Here is a 26,890-nt window from a genome sequence, read left to right as displayed (position 1 = left end):
CAGTTCCACTAACTAGGGACTGAGTATTCAAACATACACTGGCGCTTCCATCCTCATTCAAACTACAGCTGGTCTATCAAGAATGTAGGATAACTTAACTCTGGAAAGCTGGGTAGCTCTCAATAAATATCAACTAGTGCACGTACTATCACCACACAATCTTATTCCTAATAGAAAATATGGCTACATGCACAAAAACTCATTTAGTAGGTAACTGTGGTAATACAGTTTCCAAGCTAGAAATGAACCAAACCACCACTGGATAATGTTGTTTATTCACACAATGAAATACTGTACAATCATGAGAATGAACAATGTACTACTATTGAGTTTGAACATTGCCAAGTGAAAGCCAAAGAATGTACTTTTAATTTCATTCACATAATATTCCAAGCCAGATGAAAAAGGTTTTGCTTGGAAATGGGTGATGGTTACAGATCACAGTCGTCAAAGAGAACTTCCAGCTTCTGGCTTATGAATTCATGTATGTTTTGTCTGTGCGGAATCCCTGATTGCCTATATAGATACAATACTTTAACAGAGGTTAAACAAGCAAATCCACATTCGGCCTGCTGGCTTAATTCACACTAAAGCAGTATTTCCATATCTTAAAGAGACTCTATTGTGCCAATTCATCCACACAGTAAGGTTGGAGGACCAGGTCTCCACACTATGAAGAACAGTCTATCTCTGTCTCTGCCAGGGCACCTTAATTACTAGAGCACTTTACCCAGGAATTACTACACCCAAGTTAAGGTGCCTCAATCACTATCACCCCAAGCTGCAGGACCACCTGTTACACCCAGAAGTATGCAACTCCAGGAGTGAAAGCCTACCGCAAAGTGGGTCTGTTAATGTGGCTTTGGTCTTCGAAAAAGTCTGTGTCCTCTCTGCCATTCAGTCATCACACAGGTCCATTAATCATTAAAGAACTCTACTCAGTCACAGCCTTCTCTTACTGACAAAAGTCTCTAAAGTGCTCAGGGGCACTGAAGTGGTGTGTGAGCCAGCTTGAGGCTCTCTGTGCAGGTTAGGACACCAGAAGGATGGGGAGGGACTGATAACCCCTTAGCTTCTCCCCATCAGCACTGGATACACTGGAACGGAAGTTCCCTGAGTAAATTCTAGGCCCAAGCAATTCCATGTCAGCATTCTAGGTCATAATACAGTGAAGCTTTGTCCCCAAGCCAACTATCTCTAGTTCGAGTTGTGTCATTCTCACAAATGGCCTACGTGATCTTCATTGCAAAGATTTATTTTTATTTATGTGTGGGTGTCTGAATGTACATGCTGGGAACCAAACTCCAGTCCTCAGAAGAGTTGCAAGTACTCTTAACCCCTGGGCCATGTCTCCAGCCCTTGCTCTTCATTTTGAAACTCAACCTTTGAGGGTACAGTGTGTGCAGGCCTGGCAGCATTGGGACAGCTCGTCTGATCCATTTTCATCACCAAGCCCAAGATAAGGGACTCTTCTTGGATCCTACAATGAAAAGCCATACCTTTCTCATCAGATACTACAAGTCCTGACAAAATTAAACATTTATGTTCCAAGAATGCTGGAAAAGTCTCATCTGATGAAAGAAACAACGGAAAAGGCCACCTTCCCATTCTTGTCCTCAAGACTACAACCCGAGTCATTTAATTTCAGCAAGAAGCAGTGGAGGAGTAGAGGCTCAACAGATAAGGACAACACAAAAGAAAAAAGGCAGCTGCTTGAACTGTTTCCTGTACTGTGGCATCATGGGAACTCTCCTACGTCTTTGACAGTAGGTGTAATGACTAGAGCCCATCTCAGACCCCATCCAGTTCTCTCCGATTCCTCAGGAAAGGGCCTGGGAACTCCACATTTCTCTTCTTGTTGTTTGGGATAGCCATCAATTACTCCACCCTTTGAGGAATTCTTCTCTCCTAAAAACAACCCATGGAATGGAATGGAAACGGCAGAAAGAGACTAAAAATTGATGTATCACCTATTAACTAAGATCATGAATTGTGACAAAGCTTTCTCTACCTGCCAAACCATCATACTTAATGGTACCTTCCTCAGGAATAAAATGATTTTAAATTTCTAAGAGCAAGAACTTTTCTCCCCCAACCCCAACCCATGCACCAGGACCTGACTTACCCTCTCATACTAAGAACAGTGATTATACATGAACTGAGATTATGCTTTTAATTTTTTAAACAATTATTTTTATTTTACATGTGTGAGTGTTCTGCCTGCACTATGTGCATGCCTGGTGTCCAGGGAGGCTAAAAGATGATGCAGAGCCCCTGGAACTAGTTACAGATGACTGTAAGCTGCCATGTAGATGATAGCAACTGAACCTAGGTCTTCTGCAAGAGCAGCCAAGGCTATTAACTGCTGAGCCATCTCTCTGGTGCTAAGCCTACTTTTAGAGGAAGTACTACAGATTTTTATAGAAAGTAGCATCTTTGTAAATTGTCCTCTAAGTAAATGAATTTTAAACAAATATATAATCATATTTGCTCTCATGTTTCCTGATACATCTAAAGGCTAGCAAGTTGCTTAAATGTAAGAAAGCAGTTTACATGGGCATCAGTTCTAGAAGTCAATTCTATAATTGACAATGACAATTATGATGGTTGTGAGACAGCATGTAAACACTTGGAAGGCAGCCATGCTGACCACATCAGTGCCACAACAAGTGACTGTTTCAAGAGACAATTAGACAGTGGGCCCTGCTGTGTGAAGTACCAATGTTTTAAGAGTATGTGTTGCTTGTTTGAGACCAAGAAGGACAAAGCCTTAGTAACTGAGGTCTCTTGTTAGTAAAGAGGCATCAGAAGTCGATCTTACATGCTACTCCCGTTGCACTTGCATGTAGACATTTGAAGACATTATGTGACAGAATGACATGGCAAATCTTAAGAATATCTAACCACTGAATCACTGTCCAATGAAGAAAGTTAAACATACCTTAATTACAACCGCAATAGTTGGAGTATATAATTGTTATGGTAAGAAATTCTTAAGAGAATATCAACCATTCCACAATAACTCTATGCTGCCACCTAAAATTTTCTATAGAGTCACATAATTGCAGGGTATTAGCAAATAGTTATTTTATTGAAAGACTGTCAAAATCTAGCCAGGTAGCTCTTATGACAATCTAAAATCAAATTTTAATCTTATAACTTTAGCAATATGTAATGAACACTTACATTCAAATGCATAGAACACAAACCATTTAATCTTGAAAAACACTGTAACACAACTTGAAATGAGTGCATGGTGGCAAACCAGCGTTCTTTGCCAATTCTAGAGTTGTAAAGTCAGCTCTGTAAACACACTCAGCAAATCATAGCACTGTGGAAAGGTCAGTGCTCTGACACGCCTTGTTATAGTCTTTGACAATAGAGAGAAACAATTCTTAAAATATTACTTAAAAATAGATCTTAAAGATGAAGCATTCTTATATACACACACAATGCTAACCTGTCACAGACAGTAAATATCAATTTTATACACCAGACTTTTTGGCAGCATCCTACACACTTAGAACTTACTATTAAAATACACAAACAGTTCTCAAACGTATCTGAGATGGTTTGTTCCTGTGGAAGGATGGAGTGCTGCTCTGAGGCAACTTGCTCAATGCTGTTTCTCAAAGGCAAAAACCAAGTAGATACCTAAAGAAGAGGTAAAGGAAAGCCAGAGTTCAGTTACTCTTATCAACAGGGAAATGTTCTCAAGCAGCACTGGGAAATAAAACGTCAACAATTTTCTATTATTTAAGTTTGGGGGTAGATACATGATCATTTATGTTATTTCAAAACAAAATTCTAGTTCGCCATTTAACACCACTAATAACAAGAATCTGATTTCATAATTTGAAATCACACAATTTGACAGTCCGGATACTAAGCTTTCAATAACAATGAATATTACTACTTCTCAGGGTTTGCTAGTTTGAAGATTTACCTTTAAGCTCTCCACCCACCTTTCCCCTCGTCAGTATTTAAATTGGCAATATTTATGTTTGTTTCTTCCACTAAACTCTAGAAGGCATACTTGTTTGCTTTCTAATTCCCCGAAGTCCTTCCATATAATTTTTGCAAATCAATGTTCAGTATTAAATAGTATGTCTCTGACTACTATTTTGCATTCAGTATAATCTACATACATTTAAAGAGACAATAAAAACTGTGTTCAGGTTCTCAAAACACCCATGTAAAGGATTATAACTCCTTTATCTTAATTTTAAGTATCTGAAAGCGGAAGTCCTCTACATCACTCTGCTACAGAAGCCCAGGACTTCATACACCTGCCAGGACTGTGAAGACACCAGTCTCACGTCAGAATGTGTCTGTAGGACACTTGTTTCCAAACACAAGCTCTATATGAGCCCTGCTTACTTTGCTTTCCTTAGGGTTCTATACGCCCCTTCTGCTGTCAACAGCTGAATGGCCAAATTAAGTTATATGCACGGAAGGCCAAACAATTCAACAGAATCCTGAGGTGAAGATAAAGGCAGCTGCTTATTAACAAGTATTTGGTGAAAATACTTACGTATCATAGCCTACACATATATTTTCTTGTCACTATGCAAATGGACAAATGGATATATGCATATATGTGGGAGATAGGTGTTTTGATATATCACCATAAATACAAAATGTATAAGAAAAAAAATCTAAATTTTTCAAGTTTTAATGATTCCTTACAACAGAATCACAGAAATTGTCAGTTAGCTGAATGATATACTCACTTGTAGCTTCCCATTCTGATTTACTTAAGGTTCCCTAAAATTTTAGAAAAAAGAAAGTTTCAGATTCAATACAGAAGAAATTTAAGCTTATTTTCTATTAGAGGATAGAGCTGGCAAAATCTTCACTTACTTCACTTTAAAAATACATAAAATTATAAGATACACATCTAAAAACTATCGGTAAGATTAACTTTCTGAAAAAAAAATTTAAAACATAGTCTCAATGTATATATTCAGTGTCCCTGGTATTAGGGACTGGCAAATGTTTTAGCAAGAAAACACAAATTTCTTTATACTCCTAGTAGTTGTTGGGGAGGAGAGTTAATAACTGAAACAAGTATCTTCCTTGAATCTATAACTTAAAAATGAAAAACTTAACATCATATTTTACCAAAAGAACCACTAAGTATGCATCGTCAAATAAATTACACTTGCCAAAACTTGCAACATTTCAGTATGGGAAGGTATGTGCAGTTTTGCATAGGCCACTGACGTCATATGATCTAGTGTCAGTTCTAGGACCTCCCGAAAGCGTGAAGAAATTATGAGTGAAGAATAGTCTAAGGCATCAAGAGAAACATGCTGTGTGAGTGTCTGCAGTCTTCACTTAGACCATCATAGCTTGTCTTACCATCACAATCTTTTTAACTGAGAGCCTGACCAAAGAAGTCAATACAAAAGAAAATACTCTATTCTTCATGTCCATTCAAGTACACAGAGCTCAAAATTCCCTCTCGATACTGAGTTGGCAAGGATCTTGCAAACCAAGCCTGTGATTCTTCCCCACCCTTAGCTGCCTCATAAGAGCTCTCTTTATGCTATTCACTGAAATAAACATCTTTTACATTCTATAGCATCAAAAGCTTCACAACTCAGGGAAAACAGATTATTACTTGCAAGTCTGTAATCCAGTTAGTCTAAATATTGTGAATAAGTGATATAACCCAAGTCTCCATACAATACACGCTCCTTTCCTGACTGTGAAAGCTAGAAACTCACCAGAGGCAGCCTCACTTGACTGTTCTTCATGTACTCTGCTGCATGCACGTAGTCACCCACCTTCTCAGAGGCAAGTTTACAGTTCTCATTTGCAGGGTATGTCTAAGGAAGCAAATGCAAATTCTAGTTAAGAGCTCTCACTGCAATTGTTAACAGTTTGACAGGGTAAACGACTGAAACAGTAAGAATAATCCTTACGTACTGTTTCACAACTACAAGTGTTTTTTTTGTTTTTTTTTTTTTTTTTTCTTTTTTAAGATGTGTAGGTGTATAGGTACCCACAGAGACCAGAAGGCCCTTGGGGATCCAGAGGCTAGAGTTGCACCAGACAGCTATGAGCCACCTGATACAATGTTAGGAATCAAACTCAAATCCTCTGCAAGAGCAACAAGAGCTCTGAACTACTTACTAAACCATCTCTCTAGGCCTTATACACAGTTTTCACATAGAAGAAAAAGGTGGGAGAGGGAACTAGCTTTAAAAGTAGCTATGCTGGCCAACTTCTATCATCTTAGATGACTTACAATTTGGATGAACTATATAATTTAATTCTCAAGAAGGGTCATTCACAGAAACCATCTATCTACATCTTAACTTCTGCTAAAGGGCTTTTCTGTTAAAAGTTAAAAAACTGTTGGGAAAAAGTAGTATTCTAGAATACTTCACATGCTATGTTTAATTCATTTTAAGCAATATATTTTTATACTACAAAGTAGTCTTTAGTATTTAGTCTTTAGTCTTGAGCTGGATGTAGCCACTTTAAAACCTAGCTTGTCCTAAGAAACTTTCCTGAGAATTACTCACAAATGTCTACTTTATTCTCTTTCCCCCATTTTCTTTAGGGTATGTGTATGTGTAGGCCAGGGGTCAACTTTGTTTGCGATCATTCACCTTATTTTTTGAAATAGGGTCTCTCCCAGTTCTGGAGCTCAGTGGTTAGGGCATCTCTGCCTTTACAATTAGACACCAGCAATTGTGCCCAGCTATTTTATAGGTTCTAGGGCTATCACTCAGGTCTTCCAACTGAGCCATCTCCTCAGCCCCTTTCCCTTTTTGGAAAGAAAGCTATTTATTTGCTGTTTAGAGTATACTGTGTTGCTGTGCCTGATAGCATATGCCTATATTCCCAGTAGTCAGGGGATAGAGACAGGAACACTGCCTGTTCTTAGACAGCCTAGACTACACAATAGGAGCTTTTATGAAAAATAAAACACAAAATTACATGGCTTTGTGGGACTTGCATATTCTTAGCATTCACAGCTTTATTTATCCAATCTTAACAAAAGCAATTACATTTTTGAGTTTCACTCTCTTGATTTTCGTGTCGCCATATCACAAAGCTTCAGAACTTTATTTTGAATAGCTCGCATTCATTCTGTTGTAATCCAGTCAAGTCATTAGTTACTGACTCCTTTACTGACAGATGACCCAAGTAAATGGTGAGAGCTACAAATCTGCCCTCCCCGTCAACAACCACCACCTTACCAAGTGTCTGAGTGAGTATTTGTCCTCAAAGCAGTCACCCTTCCAGAAGTGTTTCCCAACGAAGTTCCAAGTGAGAACAAAGGTCTGACTGTTGTGGTTCTAGTCCCTGGGCCCTTAGCCTCCCAGTTGGCCTTCCTCCTCTGAATACTATGGGAAAGCAGCAAAGGTCTAGTGCTGAAAGCCTGGGCAGCCAAATGCTGCATGTTTCAGAAGACCTCTTAAAATCTCTGACTTGGACTAAAGACCATTCTTTCCACCCTTGGTCTCACTATCCCTCCAAACTGTCCTCCATATCCCACCCAAGCAACAATGTCCTTCACAGGCACACAGGAGCTTAGTCAAGAAGTAAACCAGCAAAACACTTTTCCAACCAGCAAACTATTTCTGTTTATGCTCCTCCATAGAAAGGGTCATAGCCTCAAGGGCAGAATGAAGGAGAAAGCAAACTGAAAAAGCAGTGTGCTTATGACAGGAAGTTATTACTTAACACTTCAAACATCCCATTTTCTAACGCCTCTGTCTACATCCTTGCTGCATTCCTTTTTATATACTCACTGCCCTTTGAATATTTCTTCTCTTTTGTTACCCACTCTTACACTGTACTAGATTCAATGCCTGTGTCTTGATCTCACTTAAAACAAAACAAACAAACAAACAAAAAACCCTAAGATCCTTCTTCTCTTGCAATCTAGTTACCTAAACAAATTTTAAGGCAGTAACAGAAATCCACTGTTTATAGACTGAAAGGAATCAATGACCGTGCATGTACTATCCATCTGAGAAGGGCGATGTGCAAACATATGAGGATTACAGCTTCCCCTTTTCCTTTTTACCTCAGGACAAGCTCTTACCCGAATACAAAGCCAATAAAAACATCCATAATTCTAAAACATGGGACACATACAAAAACATTCTTAATTCTAAAAGACAGGCTGTATAACTGATGAAGTTAATTAATTCTAGGTTTCAAAAGTCAACTAGAATTTCAAGAAAATGCAAGGGAGTAACTATGGTCGCAACTTCAAGAGAACAATGATGGACACCCAAAAAAGTCTAATTATCTAACAGCTAGGTGACCTTGAACCTTCCTAAGCATTAGGCTGCCTGATTTAAAAAAAAAAAAAAACTGATTGCTTTGCTTCTTTCATGGTTGAATATAAGCAGGGCAAGCTAGGCTTCAAGTACTTAAAGTAATATTCTAAGCTGCTGGACCCCACACCTGTGGCCCAGCACTCAGAAGCAAGAGGACTGCTACAAGTTTCAAGACTTGCATCTGCTCTACATAATGAATTCCAGGCCAACTAATACCACAGAATAAGACCTCATAACAAACAACAACAAACAAAGAGAATATTAATATTTAAAAATAAATCACCATCTTAATTTTGCATATGAATTTAACAAATAACAAGCACACTGACTACTTTCTATCTGCTTAATGAAAGGAAATGGGAAAGCAACCAATGCCTGCGCAACTCTCACTGCTGTACTAGGAGAAGGACAGAAATTATGTAGGGCATATGAACCATGTGACCAGGGGCCTGGAGCAAGTGTGAGTTCAAGACACATCCAAACCCCAACAATCTCATCCTGAGACCGGAAGGAGTAAGGATCACTCCCTCCCTGTTCAATGCCTGCGTGTCCCAGTGCATGTAGTCTTGCTTTGCCATCTCTACCAACTACTGAGGTAGCCACAGAGCCTGGTGACCAGGTATTGGGTTTCCTCATAAGGACATCTCCAGCTAGCACCTGGAATCCCTCTCCATGCAAATAAAACATTCCCAGCACCTCAGCCCCAGGCAATGATGTACTTTCACTACCCACTTCCCCAAGGTTTCTATAACCCTTATTCTCCCAATAAAAAGAGCTGGATCACTGAAAGAGCTACATCAAAGAAGGCGTTCTCCTCTCTGGGCCTTCACTACCAGACCAAGATGCAGCTCACCGACCCGCCTACCCAGCTTGGCGTCATTCCTTCGAGTCCAGCATCTGCACACATCCAGGCCCAGACATCACAAAGGGAAGAAACAGGACCTTGGCTCTTGCCTTGGCCTCAGTATATGGCAAATTACCAAAGCATCACCAGAGTCATCAGAACGAAATTACACCTTGGTATGTACTTGCTACCTAGGCCCTGGCCAGGAGGTCCTCAACTGCGGACCTGGTCACAGAGAACTGTTCTAGATAGGAAGTCTCAATTTTACCCAAAAACATGCCTGTCGCAGAAAGGACACAGGTGCTACAGGTAAGCACTAATAGGTGGAGGCAGGAGGGCTCTCAGTATAACACCAGAGCACAGACACGGTTCTTTCCAGTCCACACTGCCAACAGCTCTGGGTTAAAGTAGGACTACCTAGGAAACAGAATCTGATTAGAGTACCACTCATTCATTCACCAAGTGTTTACGAGCATCCATGGAAGAGTCTGCATCAGCCTGTCTCAGACGGTAGAACATCTGCACAACTCCAATCTGTCTGAAGAACTTTGAAAAAAGCCTAGAATACCTAACATATTCACCAAGTCCTAGCCCTTCATGCCTTTTCTGTGTACTTACCTCCAGGGCCTGCATTCGTTTTAAGAGCATTTTGTTTTCACCGTTCTTGATTTTTTCTTCATAGAATTCCAGAAATGTTTTTTTATAGATGAGCTTCATATTATACTTCTTTGCCATTCTGTCCAAAAAAGATTAATGGAAAGGCTTTCAAATGTTTGTAATTTCTTTAAAAAAAATCATTTTACCGCATTTACGTTTAAGTGTATTTGAATGTGTGGGTGGGTGGTCAGAGTACAACTGGAGGGCACTGGCTCTTTCCTTCTACCATGTGGGTCCCAGGGTTTGAACTCAGGCCACCATGCTGGGCAGTAAGTGCATCTCCCCCACTGAGCCATCTCTCTAGTCTTTTAATGTCATACTTTTTAAGTGACAGCAGTAACATCTGGGTTTAACTAAAAAGCTATTTACTTATGTTAAGCAGAATAATATCAATGAAGGATGAGTAAAAACTTACATGCCTATGAGGAAACAAGCATTCTAAAGATCCATACGCTTGAAGACAGGTTTTCATTCAGCGTGACAAATAATTCATGAAGAAAGGGTCATACAGAGCGCTGTTCTATAAAATCTACTTTATTAATACCCCATGGCTGCAAATGAAGCTAACATCTTAAAATATGCATTCTCTGGTAAGATAAACTATTATTTCCTATCAAAACTATATCTGGATGGCTTCTTTGAAGACTGTTTTATAGTTTCCCTTTAATGCAACTTCTAAATGTTAAGGTTTTATAGTTTGTTCCAGAACCTATTTACTTTTCTATACCATCTACAGAGAATGTTGGAAGCTGTCTGGAGGACAAAGACTCCTATTTGAGCAATATGAATGGGTTTTTCAGTAAATTAATTACATTATTGTTTCATTTCTTAATTAAATGACAAGAAGCCATCTTAACCTCAACATTTTTACTTAACATTTGCATCACCAAATACTTACACAAATAAATACATTTTAAAAAATGATACATTAGGCTGTAGCCATTGGTTTTCTTGGTGGAACTATTATGTCTCTCATCCCACCATACTGCACTTCCCCTGACTCAGCCCCAGGAAGGAGGAACACAAGCAGGCTATCTCCTCAGCTCCCCACAATGAGCTTTGGTTCTTGATCCCACGTGACACACTGCTGATAAGGTCCCTTTTCCACTCCCCTCAACTCCACAACCCGAGCACTGGCCTACACTTAGTATCTGGATACCTCAGCCACACCTGAACCTGTCCAGAGACCTCAGTGAAGCAATCACACACACACTGAATATGAGTAATCTATTGAAAAACTTACATTGAAATCACCTGAGCCTCACAAATCACAAACCAAAATAAGTTTAATTAAGAGAACTGTATATGCCTCCTACCTAAGCTAAAATCAGCCATTAGTTGACAGCAAAAAAGAGGAACAGATTCCCACTCAACATGGGTGGACTAAGGAACTCCCATCAAACACATAATCAACAAACTAACTCCAGATGACCAGGCCTCATCACAGAACACAAACAATAGGAAAAAGACCTGAGAACATGGGCAACTCTTCCCGTAATAGGTTACATCATTGTCACCATCATCATCATCACAACAATAGAAAAGGCCGTTAGTTCATGAGGATAATGTGGAAGGAACACAGTTTGGAGAAGGAGGGGATGGATTTGATCAAAACTGTAACTCCTACATAAAATTCTAAAAAAAAAATTAATGAGATGAAAATAATTATATGTTAAAGAAAGGAGCTATAACTTACTAAAATTATTGTGTTCAAGCAATTTAAGTAGAAAACAATGAGTTTGCTCAGCACTGAAGAACAGTATTTGTCACTTTATTTTCTGGGGTCTACTAAAACTACTAATTCTGATAAGCAAAAACATCAAGCTAACAGAGAAAACAATTTTTTAAAAAAACTAATTTTTTCTTTTATGAAGTTGAAGGGTTTATTAAGTTTTAAAATAAAAAGCAAATTGTTTTAAAATTTTAAATTTTGTAAGCAGCTTGTATCTGTTACACTGTATATGGTATTTTCATGGCCTGTCATGTCTACTTTACTTGATCTTCTCTTTTCCTCCTTTCCTCCCTCTTTCCTCAGCTCTCTACTTTCTTTCCTTGTTTTTGAGACAGTCTTACACTAGAGCCGCAAACTCACAGTAGTCCTTTCAGTCTCTTCAGTGTAGGACTACAAGAATGAGCCACTCACCTGGCATGAGGTCCTCACATTGTACTAACTCATGAAAACTCTATACTCTGAATTTTACAAGGTGACTGGGTCTAGATTAAAATAATCACCAGCCAAATCTGGTAAGCAAAACCTCCTGCTTCCTCGGTTAATATTCAAATAGAAGATCTTTGTTTTCAAAGAGTATGAAATTTGATCACCTGAATATAGCCTCCATCTTTTATTATATTTTCCTGGCAGGGAAATCCTGCAGGTTAAGCCACACGATAAAGTCCAGAACCTTCAATTTCTCCTGTACTTGCAGTTCACCAGAATTCTTGGGAATTAATGTGCATGAGGTGATACACCCATGAATCAGGAATGTATAATCAACCTGTAAGAAACTGGGCACGATGGTACATGCCTTCAATCTGGCAAGTAGATCTGTGAGCCCAAGGCCAACCTGGTCTACATAGCAAGTTCGAAGAACAGCCATAAATACGTATCAGAGACTCTGTCTCAAAAAGATAAAAACAAAAAAAAAGAAAGAAAAACAAACAAACATAAAACCAAAGTCACTGGGCTAATCCAAAGGCAATTTCAAAGCTATCCTGAAATAAAAAGTTTTGATAACCTCTTTCAAAAAAAGGATCTTGGATTTATGAATACTCATTTTTATATTACCAAAGCTGTGTTTGATACCTGTAGGGTTAGTTATCTTCTGCCTTGATTATAAGCAGTCAGCTCCCTTCTCTTAGGAAAGATAGTTATTTAAAGTGGACACCAATTCTGCAGCTAAGGCTTTTTCTTGGTGTTACATTTAAAATACAATATGAATGTCCCCTTAGAACAAGGGATGAGGGGAAAGAAAAAGCAACAGATCAAGACATTCTTACTCAGTTAGCAATGGAAAATAGACCAAGAATTCAGGAACATCCACAACACCTTCCAAGTTGAAGTCATATTTGCAGCCAAATAAAGGATAATTTCCTTTCTTCTGGAATTTCACAGTGTATATTTCATTTCCAAATGATTCTGTTTCTGAAGCTTCAAGGCGTCTTCTATTAGGTTGTTCCACAACCAAAATAAAAGAATTATGATTAAGATTTTTGATCCTTTCAATCTTATCATACATGTGAAAAACTACATTATGCAATTTTAAAAGGCACCTGACTATTTCAATTGGATTCAAGTCACTTACATCAGCTCGAAGCTATTGGGAGTAGTACCAATAAAGTAGCCCCCAGGGCTAAGCCTTCCACAAGCATTTCTAAGCATCATATCAGCTTGCTCCAAGGACTCAAAGGAATAATGACAAGCAAACTGACAGCTGCAGATATCAAAGTACATTTCTGGATCATGGAATTTTTCAACCAAAAGTTCCTGTAACAAATGTAAATGGTAAATGGGTTAGTATTTCAAACTAATTACAAGATAGATTAAAAGTTTTTAGTAAATTACTAGAATTTAGGAGTCTTTAAGTAAATATACCCTGATGGTAACCAATAGTTTTCACCAACCTTTTATTTATTCTTTTTCTTGTCATGTACATATTACAAGGACCATTTAAGAAAAAGTATTCTAACCTGACCTAAAAAAATGTGCAGGTATGGGTAGATAGCACAAGTGAAAGTCGGGGGAAAGAAACAGCACCACAGAGCTCACTGGCCAGCCAGCATAGCCTAGCCAAGGTTCCCCAGCGCCCTGGGAGAAACCCTGTCTCAGAAAACACAGAGCAACACTCAAGGTTCTCGTCTGGCAACCACACACAAGTGCACTTGCCCACCTACCCAACACATACATATAAAATAACCTTGCCTCTCATTTTCATGGAGATTAAAAAATGCGGAGAATCTAAAGTGTTAAAAAATGTCAGGCCAGAGAGAAACTCAGCAGTTTGGGTTCCTGGGATACATGTAACTCAGGGCAAAGGTAGGATGTGTCAGGGGCCCCACCATTCTTAAGGTGAGATAAGGTGGACACAGGAAAATCCTCTGGAAGCTCATAGGTCTGGGATCTAAAGAAGAGCAACAAATAAGGCATGACCTCAAAGAAGGTGGAAGGTGAAGACTGAGCTGGAATCCCCTGACCTCCTGTGGCAGCTATGTCACAAGTAGACACTGCTCCCCACACACATAAGAATAATAACAACTCAGTTGGTCTTGAAAAAAATATAAAAATAAACTAACATTCAACAATAATTTGGGTAATCAAAAACAAACAAAAAAATAACCCTTTGGCATCTAAAGGAAATAGCACTTAATTTTTCACCTTTTAAACAGCATATTTTTCATCCTCATTTTCCAGGATGCAAACATATGACGAAACATGTACCATTTAAATGTTTTTAAATATAATAATACTTAAAGAACATCAAGTTCCCAGGCGGACAGCAATTCAATTCAGAATTTTAGGAAATCAACAGAAAGTGAAAAACAATGATTCTGATATGACAGGAAACCATCCTCATAAACTTACAAGGTGAACAAAACACACTTGTAAGTCCAGGCCTATTGCAAAATAAAGCAGCCCTTCATATTCTTAGTTTCTGCAACAGTGAATTCAACCAATGACAGATTAAAGATGAGAGGTAATTTTTTTAATTGTTATACATTTCTTTTCCTTGATACTTATATCCTAAACAATATAACTATACAGCATTTTCAGTGCATGAGGTACAATAGAAAAATCATCTAAACATTCTTTTAAAGTATACATGAGGATGTATGAGTTATCCACAAATACTATGCCATTTTTATATAGGTGACTGCACTTCTGTAGACACTGGGGATCCTAGAACCAACTCCCAGGGGATACTAAGGGATGCTATTAGAAAACAAATCTTGCCTAAATAAAAAAGCAACCAAGTGATTTCAAAATATCCAACTATTAAACATACAACTTTCCTAAAAGTATCAAGGCTTATCATAGCAGGATTTCTAGTAGCAATTGAAAATGCATGCCTTAGGATTTTTAATGTTTCTATTTACATTTTATCAAACGAGTTAATTTTAAATACTGGAGAGGCAGGGTGCCCAAGGCCCTGAATTTGATCCCAGGATTGTAAAAAGAAAACAAATTTTAAAGGATGAGGTTGGAGAAACGGCTCAGCAGTTCAGAGAACTGGCTGCTCTTTTAAAGGACCCAGGCTGGATGCCCAGAACCCACATGGAAGCTTGTAAGTATCTTTAATTCCAGTTCCAAGGGAGTCAGTGCCCTCTGCTGGCCTCCATAAGTAGCAGACACACGTGATACAAGCAGCACATATGTAGGCAGACACTTATCATATAAAATAAAAATAAATCTAAAAATGAAAACAAAAAAAGTACCTTTGAACAGTCAGCAGTTATAAATTCTGCACTAAAAATATTCTCACTATCACGACGACATTTCATGTCTTCATAACGCTGCTGACATTGTTTCATAGAAACATCAGCAATATCTGGAAGGGTAAAGGGTGTTAATAAATGTCAACACAGAAAAGCAACTCAACTGATAAACTGTGGCATGAAATCCAGGTGTACGAGAAGGACAAGGTTGTAGGGTTCTATCTAGTTCCTTTTAAATGAAGGCTTTGTTTTCTATTCCAGTGCAAATGTCCAATCACATTCCATACAGAATAAGCAGCTTCTGGGTTCCTGTAGAGCAGCTTTCTTAATAGTACTTATACTAGTCAAGTATGTGTGAAAGTCAAAGGACAGCTTTCAGGAATTGGTTCTTTCCCTCCATCCTGGGTTCTGGGGACTTATCAGGCTTAGACATCAAGGACTTCTATGCACTGAGCCATCTTGTCAGCCCTGGGTTTTAAATATGAGGCAGAAGACTTAGATTCTAACTTGAACTATAAAACCCAACAACCATCTATAAGCTCATTTTGTGAAATACCAAGTTACTGTTTTCATTCTGAAAAAGCTTCTGTTCTTGCTCTTGCTATGAGATTTGCACTCATGACAGGAAAACAATGATGGGTAAAAACATGCAAAGCAGTGGCACCGATAGTGCTGTGGAGGAGCCCCATGTTCTTCATATAAAGCCAGTTTTCATTTACAACTTCTTTCTTATGGGAGGGACTAGGCCTGGCCTCCAACAAAGAGCGGACTTTTCTTGTTACTAGGAGAACCATCACATCTCCTGAGTTGTAAGCCGACATCATCATGTGACCAAAACAAGTCATTTTAACTTTAAAAACTTGCTATCAAACTATCACATATGTATTTTTAAAGAACAGGGTCACTTCAAGCGACACAATACATAGTACTTATTGTTACAGATAAAATTTGACTCTTCCCCCCCAAAAAACTTGTATCAACCACTTTTGTGTCTGGCAATAATATGAAGCAAATGTGATTTCTTGCTGTTAGCCACAAGGCAACTTTAGTTAACACTATTTTCCAGGTATTTTGAAACCATTCTGGAAATACAAGACAGACCGAAGAATCTGAAACTGGGGAATACATAGCATTTGTCAGTAAGGCTTCAGGTCCACATCATGACTAATCTTATAGAACTGCCACTGCTAACATCTCACCAAAGATGAATAACTGCAACTATCTGAAAAAGGCTAATGCCACCTTTCCTTTACAACTACTTATTCACCAAAATAACAAAATGACTTGCTAAATGTAAAGACATTTGTCAACGTCAACTTGCCAGATTCTCACTAAAATTTGTACAAATTAAAAATCGCAGCCTCAATTTCTAACATGGTCAAGCATCAACAGCTATAGCCACACATAAAATTATTATTCTTCAGTAATTTTTTTTTTAGTATATATGACTCATCAAATTAAAAAAACTGAGAAGACTACTGATCTGGGTAGTACTTTCGGAGACAATGCTGCTGTACTTCCTGTGGTCCCTCAAATAGAAAGAATATGATACCTGGTGGGCGTAAGGTAACATTAGCTGTATTACAAAACCATCAGAAAAAAATCTTACCTAATTTTTCAAAACACCTATTATATGCATGGGTCCCAAGAGAAAAAGGTGCCTCAAGATACCTTAGCATCATGTTGGCAAGGAGACCCTTTTAGTTTCCGATTCACCTAATTAACCAAAATAACTGTGACCTTTAAGACACTTAGTTATTATTACTGCCACTATATCTATGCATGTAAGCAAGGGAGAGACCGTGCCTAAGCAAGTGTTTTCCTTTCCTCCTTTATGTGGGTTCCAGGGACTGAACTTGGGAGGTTACACCTGCTTTTAGCCATTGAGCCATTTCACTGGCCCCCAAAATAACTCTTCACCATGTCAATATCTATCTTACCAGCACATACTAGCCTGCCAATTCTCCCCTTCCTCCACTTGAGCAAATCTCCACCTTTTCCACATCCCAGGTCCAGAACAGTGATGTCACGACTTTTTCTTTGTCGTACCTTTTCTAAAAATTCCCCTAAAAAGAGAGAAATAAGTCATAATGCATTTTCTGTATTTTTACTATAGCAACTTCTTTAAAACCTTCTGGCTGACACATCACAGACAATAATACATTAATGTAGTTAATTTGTAATTTGATATTCCAAAATCTAACAAAGAATAACTAACTCGATCCTTTACCATTAAAGAGTACACATATCACTTTACAAGGTTAAAATGTTTATTTGAAGGATACTTTCAAAATCTGAATCAACATTAAGTAGATAACATTTAAGTTATAAAAAAAAAACACCTGTAACATCTACAATAAGAGAAAAACTAACTTGTACTTCTTACAGCTTTCTCTGTCTCTTCCTCTATTTATCTCCTTACACACTTACTATGGAATGATAATAGTAATTTATTCTTATTCTCTATAGTCAGGCTTAAGAACTCTTCAAAAAACTATAACGATCTTTAACCTCAGAAAGAGGCAGAAGTCCAAACATTAGTTTGAAAGGCTTCTCTTATACTTATTTTCCCTATTTTCTTAGTCTGTGTTTTAATAATTTATAATTTGTGTTTGCTATTTGGGTGACTAAAATATCCAGTACAAATATTTCTGCCTTTCAATGCAGAAATGAAACTAGCTTTCAATAGAAGCATAAGTATCTTATATTTAAGTCTCTGTCATGAATATTATATACTTATGCACCAAAACAACAAAATGACCTTTAAATGTAGAAACATCTGTCAAAGCCAACTTGCCAGAATTTCCATTAAATTTTACTTGTATGAATTAAAATCTGACAAAAAGAAAAAACAAAAAACTTCAACTTAAAATCTACTCTTAAAATTTCTCTAAACTAACATACAAGTCTCATTTAACTAGACAGAGAAAGCAATACTTAGTTTCTAAGTCATGTTTTCTCTACTCATTTCCATTTTAATTTTAAAGGTAAGTTTCCACAGACAAGATGTTAGCTCTAAAGGTGTATGTCTTGATCAGTCCTCAAAGTATGCAGTATTTTCCCCAAATAATCACATAAAACAAACAAGCTCCATGATACCTGTTCCCAGTTCCCTCAAGGCATACAGGTAAAGGGATAATACCGGCTTTCCCTTGCCACAATAGAAACTCAACGTTCAGTCCAACATGCCACTACACTAAAGCTCTTAGTAGAGGATTATGTAATAGCCTTGGGTAACATTAACTCTCAGTATAAAGGGCACTGCCAAATTAAAGTCCATTCACCTTAATTTCAACTAAGCATCACGAATACCCCATACAATTAACCAAAAACAAACTGTAAAATCATTTACCTCAAGAGCCTACTTTTAACTCTCTAGTTTTTTAAAACCAAAGTGTGAGCACGAAGTAAAAATAAATGACGGCCTTCGTAGCTTTATATATGATTTAAAACATGAGGGGAGAACACAAAAGCAAAGAAATGGGCTATGGGTACAGGTGAGTTGCAGAGCCCTTTCAGCAAATGCACCTTGGGCTCAATGTCCAGCCCTATGCAAAGCAATTTAATTCAACAAAATTTTCAATCTTTCATCTAAAGAGCAAAAACCAATCATACCAATAAGAATGCTTTTAATCCAATTATTAAAGTTTCTTAGGTAAAAAATTCGACTTTGACTACGCTTCTCCAAGCCAACTTCCTGAAGTTCATTATAGTGGGCAGCCACGGTAGAGCTGTGTCCTTCCTCCAGCTTCTGAAAACGAAAGGGACAGAATCAAGGGTTAGAGCATGACCTGAAAAAAAAAAAGCCTCACACTTACAGACCAAGCAAATACCGCTGAAGGGAACTTCACAGAGCCATGGCTGGACTCCTCACTATCTCACCTAAGAAGGATCTCCCTGATTCTTTACGAAAAGTCTCCCCAGCTTAGGTCTGTGCTGTGATCCTCACCTATATAATTTAAGGCTAAATGTTCTAAGAAAACTACTATTCTTCCAAAGTTTTGATTTATTCAACTTAATAAGTTATAGTCAATGGATAAATTTCCTAAAAGGGAACAAAAAAATAAGCTATTATACTTTTTTAGTAGGAATTTATTGTGATGGGTACATAATGCATTTATAGGGGAGTTAGAATTTAGTAGGTTACACTCATTATCAGTGACCTTTATTACACATTAATAATCTAATGAAACAAGTTTCAATCTGCACTTAGTAAACCCTACTCATTCTATAAAAAAAATTCCATACTGGGTAAAGGCCTTCAGCTTCTGACATCTAACTTTTCAAAGCACCTAATTCTTTTACTTTACATATCAAATTTGAGGGTAAAATTTTACTTGAAAAAAAAAAAAATCCGCCAGTGTTAAAGTTTAACATGTAAGCTTACCTTTTTACAAAGATACCATTGGTGAAAGCCTGGCCTGCTACTTTCTTCTTCAGGCCTGATAGCAAAATGTTACTAATTTGTAAAGTATTCTTTCTCTCCAATCCCAGATTCAGCCTCAAAATCCTTTCCTATATGGTAAATGCTTGTTATCCCTAGCTCCATATCAGCCTTCTGCATCAACTTAAACCAAAATTATACTAAATAACTATGTAAACCGAACTAGAAGCTGGAAGCTATTACAGTTTACCACATTAATAAAGGAGAATAAAGCTGGGCACAGTTTTGACATTTATTACTTTAAGTGATCATCTGGCTACTTGAAACAACCCAATAAAAAAAAGAAAAAATAAATCAACTGGGCCATACACACTGCCATCTTTAAAAAAAAAAAATTAGTAAAAAGCAAAGTATAGAAATTAGCTTTTACAGCTCTGGTCAAACAAGAGTTTCAAAATAATATGAAAATTATCCCAGCACAACTTTCACCTTAACAAAATTTTAATTTTAAGAGTTAAGAGTCTATTGTGCCTTAAGATTATACTTATTTAAAAGCAAAACATTCTTAAACTGTTTGTTTAAATACATATGTACAGCTGTTCCATCTTCCTGGTCATCACACTGAATTAAAAGTAAAAAATAAAAATCGCAGCATACCCTCCGTTTTTTTCCAACGTCCTCGGGTTGGGTGACCCTTCCAGAAGAAGGCTCATCTTCACAAACGTCACCCCTTTCCAGCTTTCTTTTCTCTGAAACATTTCCATCATCAGAGCGTTTTTCCTCTAAGATGATTTCAACATCAAATTTTCTTTTCTTGGATGAAGAGTCTTCCACGTGCCTTGAATTTTGCTCTGCAAGAAAATCTTCACACTCTTTGCTCAGTTTTGGTTGATCTACTTGCTGGCATGTAGGAGTCTTTTCGGAAAGCCTCTGCCCAGATGCAGTGATGCTTTCATTAACGCTTGAAAGAGATTCTGTTTCAGAATCTATAGACACTTTTGTCTTTTCAAAAGACATCTTTTCATATTTCTCTGCTTTTGCAGAACTTTCCATTTCTGGTTACTTGAACTGACAGCAAAACTTCATGCAACAACACTGGAATGGTTATAAAAAAAGATATTATGTATAAACACTAATGCTAAGACTGTAAGATAATCTCAATCATGCAGGAATGTCTAACCTGTTGCAGGATACTTTATCCCACTGTGAACCCCCAAACTGTCAACTGTAAAACCCTGTGTTTTATTTGGTGTGGTTGAGCCCTACCACAAAACTTCAATCCAAGAACTTTCTGTTTATTGTACAGGTGATTATATTGTGGTTCACCCAGCCCTAGCACATCTTTAATCCAAGAGTTCTCTTTTTCTATTCACAGGATTTAATAAAGTTAACCCTAGGTCAAGAGGTGGAGAAAGAAACCAGCTGACAGAGATTAAAGAATAGGAGGGACTTTGAGTAGAGGGGTATTTAAGACAGCATGGAGAAGTAGAAAAAAGCTTTTAGCTTAAGCTCTTGGCTTTAGATTAGGCTTCAGCTCTTCAGCTTCCCTGGCTTTTTTGGGCTTTGAGCTCCCAGGACTCTGGCCTTGGGTTTTTTGGCCTTTTCCTCCTGGGCTGTCAGAAGAGCTAATGAGCTCTCTGGGTCTTTTCCATCCGGACATGAGCTGAGTAGGAAAGTCAGCAGGGTGTTTTCTCTGCCTTCTCAGTTAGAAAGTTTTCACACCAGCATCTGGTTCCTGAGTCTTTATTGGTAAAATAGAATGGCTGGGGTTTTCGTTTTTGTTTATAACAACACTAACCTATGTCCCAGTATCATTTACAACCATTATAGCTACGAGTGGGGCCCAACACAAAAATCATGAACTGAACAACGCAATTCTCAAGCACGAAGTTTGTAGATGACACTGTTTCATAATGTCCAAAGGCTGTACACACTGGGACTAAAAAGAAATGCTTATATATGCATAAAGTTACAAATATATAGTGTTAACTAGAATTCTTCCAAACATCTACAATTTTATTTATAAAAATCACTATGTACGTTAAAAAAGACAAATGAAGTTAAGATACACAAATACAGGTTTGGCATCTAAATTCTAAAATTCTTGGAGTAGCCATGAGGTATATACTCCATTAACAAGCAGGTTTTGTTTTGGTCAGTTAATAACTAAACATTCCTCCTACCTTGTGTATATTAATTTTTACACAGACATAAATTTGTTAGTACATACTTGTTAAGTTCTTTAGCCTGTTTAATTAACGGAACTGTTAAGACATTGCCTTGGTATATGAGTATGAAAGTATTCCCCCACAGGCTTTGGTGCTTGGTCCCCTCTAGTGGAGCTATTTTGGGAGATCCTCGAGATATGAACTTGGGGACTAGTTTGGAGCAGTCACTGGAGAGAAGTTATGCCCACCCTTGACAACTTCCTTTCTGCCTCACTAGGAAATGAAGCTCCTTAGCCCCACACTACTGTTGCCCATGGTATTCTGCCCAAAAGCAAGGAGCCAAACAATCACAAACTGAAACATCAAAAAAACACAAGCTAAAGTAATTCTTCTAAGTTAAACCGCTTTCTCTGGCAACTGGTCACAGCAATACAAAAGTAACTACGACTAGTACCTGAGAAGACCCATCCCAAAAGGCAAAAACAACCAAAAAGCATACAACAGCTTTAATGTTGACATTTCCTCCACTAGATTGATTAGTCTGTTAGTATTAAACTCAGCCTGTGACAAAGTTTCACGGCAGGGACAAATCTTTATAATTTTTTTGCCAGTGTATAATATGAATGGCCTGCAGTCCAGTTCCTCAGAGCAACCCTGTTCCCACTTCTCAAGCCTGGCCTCACTGTATGTAATCCTGTTGGCATTCCAAGGACCCACCAGAATGACCATGGAATTTTCTTTTACATCTTACAGGATTCTCACAGCACAGGGACTATTTTGAGTGTCAAGAAACTCTGAAGTTAGCACTGAACTGCTAACTCTGGGGACTGAAAGTAGGCTACCTGTAATTGCATTATCAAATAGTCATGGAACTTTGGGGCTCAAGCAAAGTGTTACTGTTTGTGAACTTCCCACACAGGTTTGTGTTGAATGCTTGGTTAGCTTGTAGCTTTCAGCACTATTCTGGGAGGTTCCAGAGACTTGAGGCAGTAAAGGCTGTTCGGAGGAAGAGTGTAAATTATACCTGGTTACCAGTAATTCCTCCTTGACTACCAATGAGGTGAACTGCCTCCTCCTTTACACACTCTCACTAGCATAATGCGTGTGTAAAACGAACTTTTATTTGCCTGTTTCAATTTCAATTGTTGTTTCGGAGGATTACTGCCTGTCTGCTAACCCAGGCCTACCCCTGGAAGCTTCTAAGCTCCATACAGTCTCACCAAGGCCTAGAATGTTTTCAGCCTCTGAGACTTACTGCTGAGTAAGTTCACCCTTTCTCATTTTCCTGAGCTCTGGGCTAGCTGGTTCAACTCCGCTGTTCTGGCTCAAACTCCTCTCCTAGCTGACTTATTCAATCTGGCTTCTCCCTTGGCCTCTGAATTGCTCTGCTTGGCCTCTAACTCCAGCAATCTTTTCTAATCTTCTGTCTCCTTCTCATTCTCTGGCTCGTTCTGTCTTCACCTGTGTTCTCTCTCTCTGCAACCTGGCTCTCTTATTACTGTCCTGGTAAAAACTGCCTCCTCTCTCTGCATCATCCCTTTAGTAGCTTCCCTTTCCCTCTCTCTTATTGTGAGAGTTGGCGTATCCTATTCTGTCAAATCTCTGATTCATCATTTTCTCTGCCACACAATTAGACATCACTTTCAAACATGGGTGCTTCCGTCTACAAACTAATTTTACCTTCATTGTTGGGATTAAATGCATGTACCTGGACCTAAGCTTTTCTTTATGTGAAATTTGTTCTACACCAGGCTGGCCTTGAACTCAATCTGCTTGCCTGTCTCCTGGATTAAAGCTGTTTGTATTTCAGTAGGATCACACAGACTTTGGATGTGATCTCTTGCCAGAGCAGCCATGTTCTGAATTAAAATTCCTCTACAGCCCTGCCTTACCAAGGGCCCAGAATGTTATTCAGTCTTACTACAGGGCCCAAGTCACCAAAACCAAGTAGCAATGCCTGAAATCTCCTAAATTGTGAGTTAAAATAAATCTTTCCTTTCTATAAGTTGCTTCCTTAGGTATTCTGACTATGCAAAAAATAGTATAGAAAGGCAAGACTCTTCAAATCCTTATTACATAATGAACCCTGTAATAACACAGAAGAGTGGAAAGCTTTAGAACAGCTTAAAGACTTAGCCTTCCGTGTAACAAACAGTAATTCTCTTTCAAATATGTTCTGGGGTGTATGTGTAAAATGGGAGGAAGAAGAAAGTAATCCATAAGAAAGGAATTGTTATGGTCTACTTAATAACTCATTCAACTAGTTTGCAGACCTACCACCACAAAGTGCAATGTGAACTATTGCCACTAAATTTACAACTTAAATACTTCTACTAAAATATCAAGCTGTGTTGCTGAAATAAATGGAAAAGGGAAACCAAAAGTCAAATCAGTAAGAGACCTTGAAATTCCAGGTCCTAAAATTAATAAAGACCTGTGGTGGTTTGAATGAGAACGAGCTCCACACACTCATATATTTGAATATGTGATCTCAGTTGGTGGCAGTTTGCCTAGGATTTGAAAGTGTGGCCTTGGTGGAGGACGCATGTCACCATGAGTGGGCTTTGTGGTTTCTAAAGGCCAGGCTATTCAAAGACAGCACTTTGCCTTGTGCTTGTGAATCTCAGCTACTGCTCCAGAACCATGCCTGCCTGTTTGCCTCCTTGTCTGCCTGGCTGCAGACATACTCCCTCACAACGATGTTCATGGACTCTAGGTCTCTGAAACTGTAAGCCCCAAATAAATTCTTTTAAAAGTTGCCTTGGTCACAGTGTCTTATCACAGCAATAGAAAAGTAAGAAGACAAGAGGTAAATTAATTTTAAAGACCTTTTGCATAGAGAAAAGATGGAATTATTTATCTAAGCAGGTAAAAACAAGTCATTGGAAACTGAGAAAGATCTCAGGGGACATTAGTTTTCACTAACCAATACTCAAAGTAAAAGAATACTGAAACAAGTCACACAGGAACAACTGAACCAGAGAACAAAACAGAATCAACTAGGAAAATAACTTAGAGTAAGTACTATAAATCGGTATCAAGAAAAACTGGTCATCAACTTATGAAAACTCTTCTCTGACATCTCTGCCTAGGAAAAAAAAAACTTATTTTTACAATCATAAAAACCATGGGAAATATTATCCTTAGCTATAATTATAAGTAGTACTGCTACTTATTTAAGGGTGAATTTTTTTATAGTCTATACTTCCACAGATTAGCTGTCCTAAAAGCGGGTAAGACTGTCTAGAAGTATGTGTCGACTCAAAGATAGAGCACTTTTTAGCACACAAGAAAGTAATAGCTCTTACCTCGAAGGGGATAGGTGATAGCTTATTCTGGAGCCAAAGTTGTGTGATAATGGCTAAGGGACACAGATTTAGGTTGCTAAAATTCCATGTTTCTAACATGGTCATGGTTCCAGTAAGTTTTATAGTTACGGAAGAAATAAATCATAAATTCAAACACTTCTCAAATACACTGGTGGGAACATCAGGTAGGTGGGTCACAGAAAAGCAAGGAAATCTCAGCTGTAGGACCCAGATGTTCTTTCTTCCAGAATCCTTAGCCTTTTAGCTGGTCAGAACCAGGAGTCTGTTTGTACATTCCAAAGGATTTACCTAATGGTCACAAAAAATATGGGTCACATACAGAGGAGAATAAATGGCAAGTAAGGGGACTAAAGATGGGCCAAAATAATTAGAATCTGAAATTGCAAAATTCCATCTTATCTGAATCATTAAGTTCTAAAGATCACCAAAATTCTAAAAGCCAGTCAACAGCTTTGTAGTCATAGCTTCTTTCAAGGAATTCTCGTTCACAAGAGCATACTCGAGGCTCTGGGTTTGAGCCCTAGCTTTACATCAATAATTTTAATAATAAAACTATCAACAATGATAATGAAAATACTTAAGGAGACATCCTGATAGAACAAAGAAGAAGGAAATTTACGGTAAAAGTTGACTGACTTGGAGATCCGTATTTTGATCTGGCTGCAATCATACTGTAAACTGCCTCACAGAAATCAAGATATTCAAAAGGGATACCTGAGTCGCTTGATCTATCCAATTCCTGAAACAATGAACACCAAGAGAGAAAGGTCGAAGGGACAAGGGATGAGATGGGAGCGCAAGAAGAGGAAGAGTGGGAGAGAAGATGAACATTTCCCCTAGGAATCTTATTTTGAGAAACGAGAAAGGAGCAAGCCAAAGGGAATAGGACCACCTCACAGGAAGCGACTGAAGCCCAGGTAAAGATGAGTAATCACAGGCGGGACCACACTTGGCCAGGCTGCATTTTTTTTTTTTTTTTCTTGCCTTCCATTTAAACCTCACCCTCATTTCAGGACTCAAAAAGATGGAAGGGTTATTGGATGGATATCTCTGTGTCCCTTCCCAACGTTCCACACAGCCAATCTTTTTATGTTTTTCATTATTAATTGGCTTATTGAGGTGGCAGAACTGTAGTTGTTGGGATGTGCACAGGCTAAGCTCAGCAACGACTCAAAAGTAAATTATTTTTCTTGGTCATCTCGGTTTGTGCCTGATAGCAAATATGACCTCTACGGCCTACCCTGACTGTCTTGTAGCGGGGTGCAAGACAATGAAACAGAAAGGGGGAAAGCAGCTCTCCAACTAAGTTCATCTCTTCCTCTGACCGGCCCAGCCTTTTACTCGACCTCTGGCTCAGGTTCCTATGGCACTGCTGCAGACAAGAACAAGCCCTCTTTGGCTTCCAACAAGTCTCTCGATCCATCCCTTATCGTAGCCCTTCGGCCCGAGCAGAAAAAAGCACAGGAAATTGTCCTCCCTGGACTAGTGCGATCTCGAGGAGCAACAGCGCTCACCCTTTCAAGACAAGCAATACCTAAACTGCTTCCGGCTACAGGCACAATAAACCCCATGAGGCAAGGACTGGAGGCAGAGAGCTAACGGGAAGCGAGCCGGCCAGACGTCCGGGCGTTCGGCCTGTCTTTGCTCTTAGCGCGCAAGACTAAAGACAAAGAAGCAAGGGAAGGCCAGAACGCCGAACGCCACACTCACCCACACAGTCATCCACGATTCTGTTTGCGGAAACGCCGGCCGGCGCCACGCGTGCCTTG

General features: G+C 38.5%; 1 protein-coding gene across 2 annotated transcripts; it reads right to left on the bottom strand.

Annotated features, from left to right (window-relative positions):
- Window positions 1-257: 257 nt before the first annotated feature.
- On the bottom strand, window positions 258-26,878 carry Rnmt (RNA guanine-7 methyltransferase). Of its 2 annotated transcripts, none has more exons than XM_055622733.1 (11): window positions 26,832-26,878; window positions 20,282-20,719; window positions 18,856-18,991; window positions 17,181-17,306; window positions 15,241-15,353; window positions 13,113-13,294; window positions 12,808-12,972; window positions 9,772-9,889; window positions 5,733-5,834; window positions 4,734-4,767; window positions 258-3,654 (listed from the first exon to the last, which is right to left on the bottom strand). In XM_055622733.1, the coding sequence occupies exons 2-11, from the start codon at window positions 20,675-20,677 to the stop codon at window positions 3,617-3,619; spliced, it is 1,410 nt and encodes a 469-aa protein (XP_055478708.1). In that variant the 5' UTR covers window positions 20,678-20,719; window positions 26,832-26,878; the 3' UTR covers window positions 258-3,616. The 2 variants fall into 2 exon arrangements, with proteins under 2 accessions (XP_055478708.1, XP_055478710.1); XM_055622735.1 differs by having other exon boundaries at window positions 18,856-18,988.
- Window positions 26,879-26,890: the final 12 nt, after the last annotated feature.

Source organism: Psammomys obesus, unplaced genomic scaffold, assembly GCF_907164565.1.
Source record: "Psammomys obesus unplaced genomic scaffold, mPsaObe1.curated_primary_1811, whole genome shotgun sequence".
Taxonomy (NCBI): Eukaryota; Metazoa; Chordata; class Mammalia; order Rodentia; family Muridae; genus Psammomys; species Psammomys obesus.
This window is presented reverse-complemented; position numbering and strand designations above follow the sequence as displayed.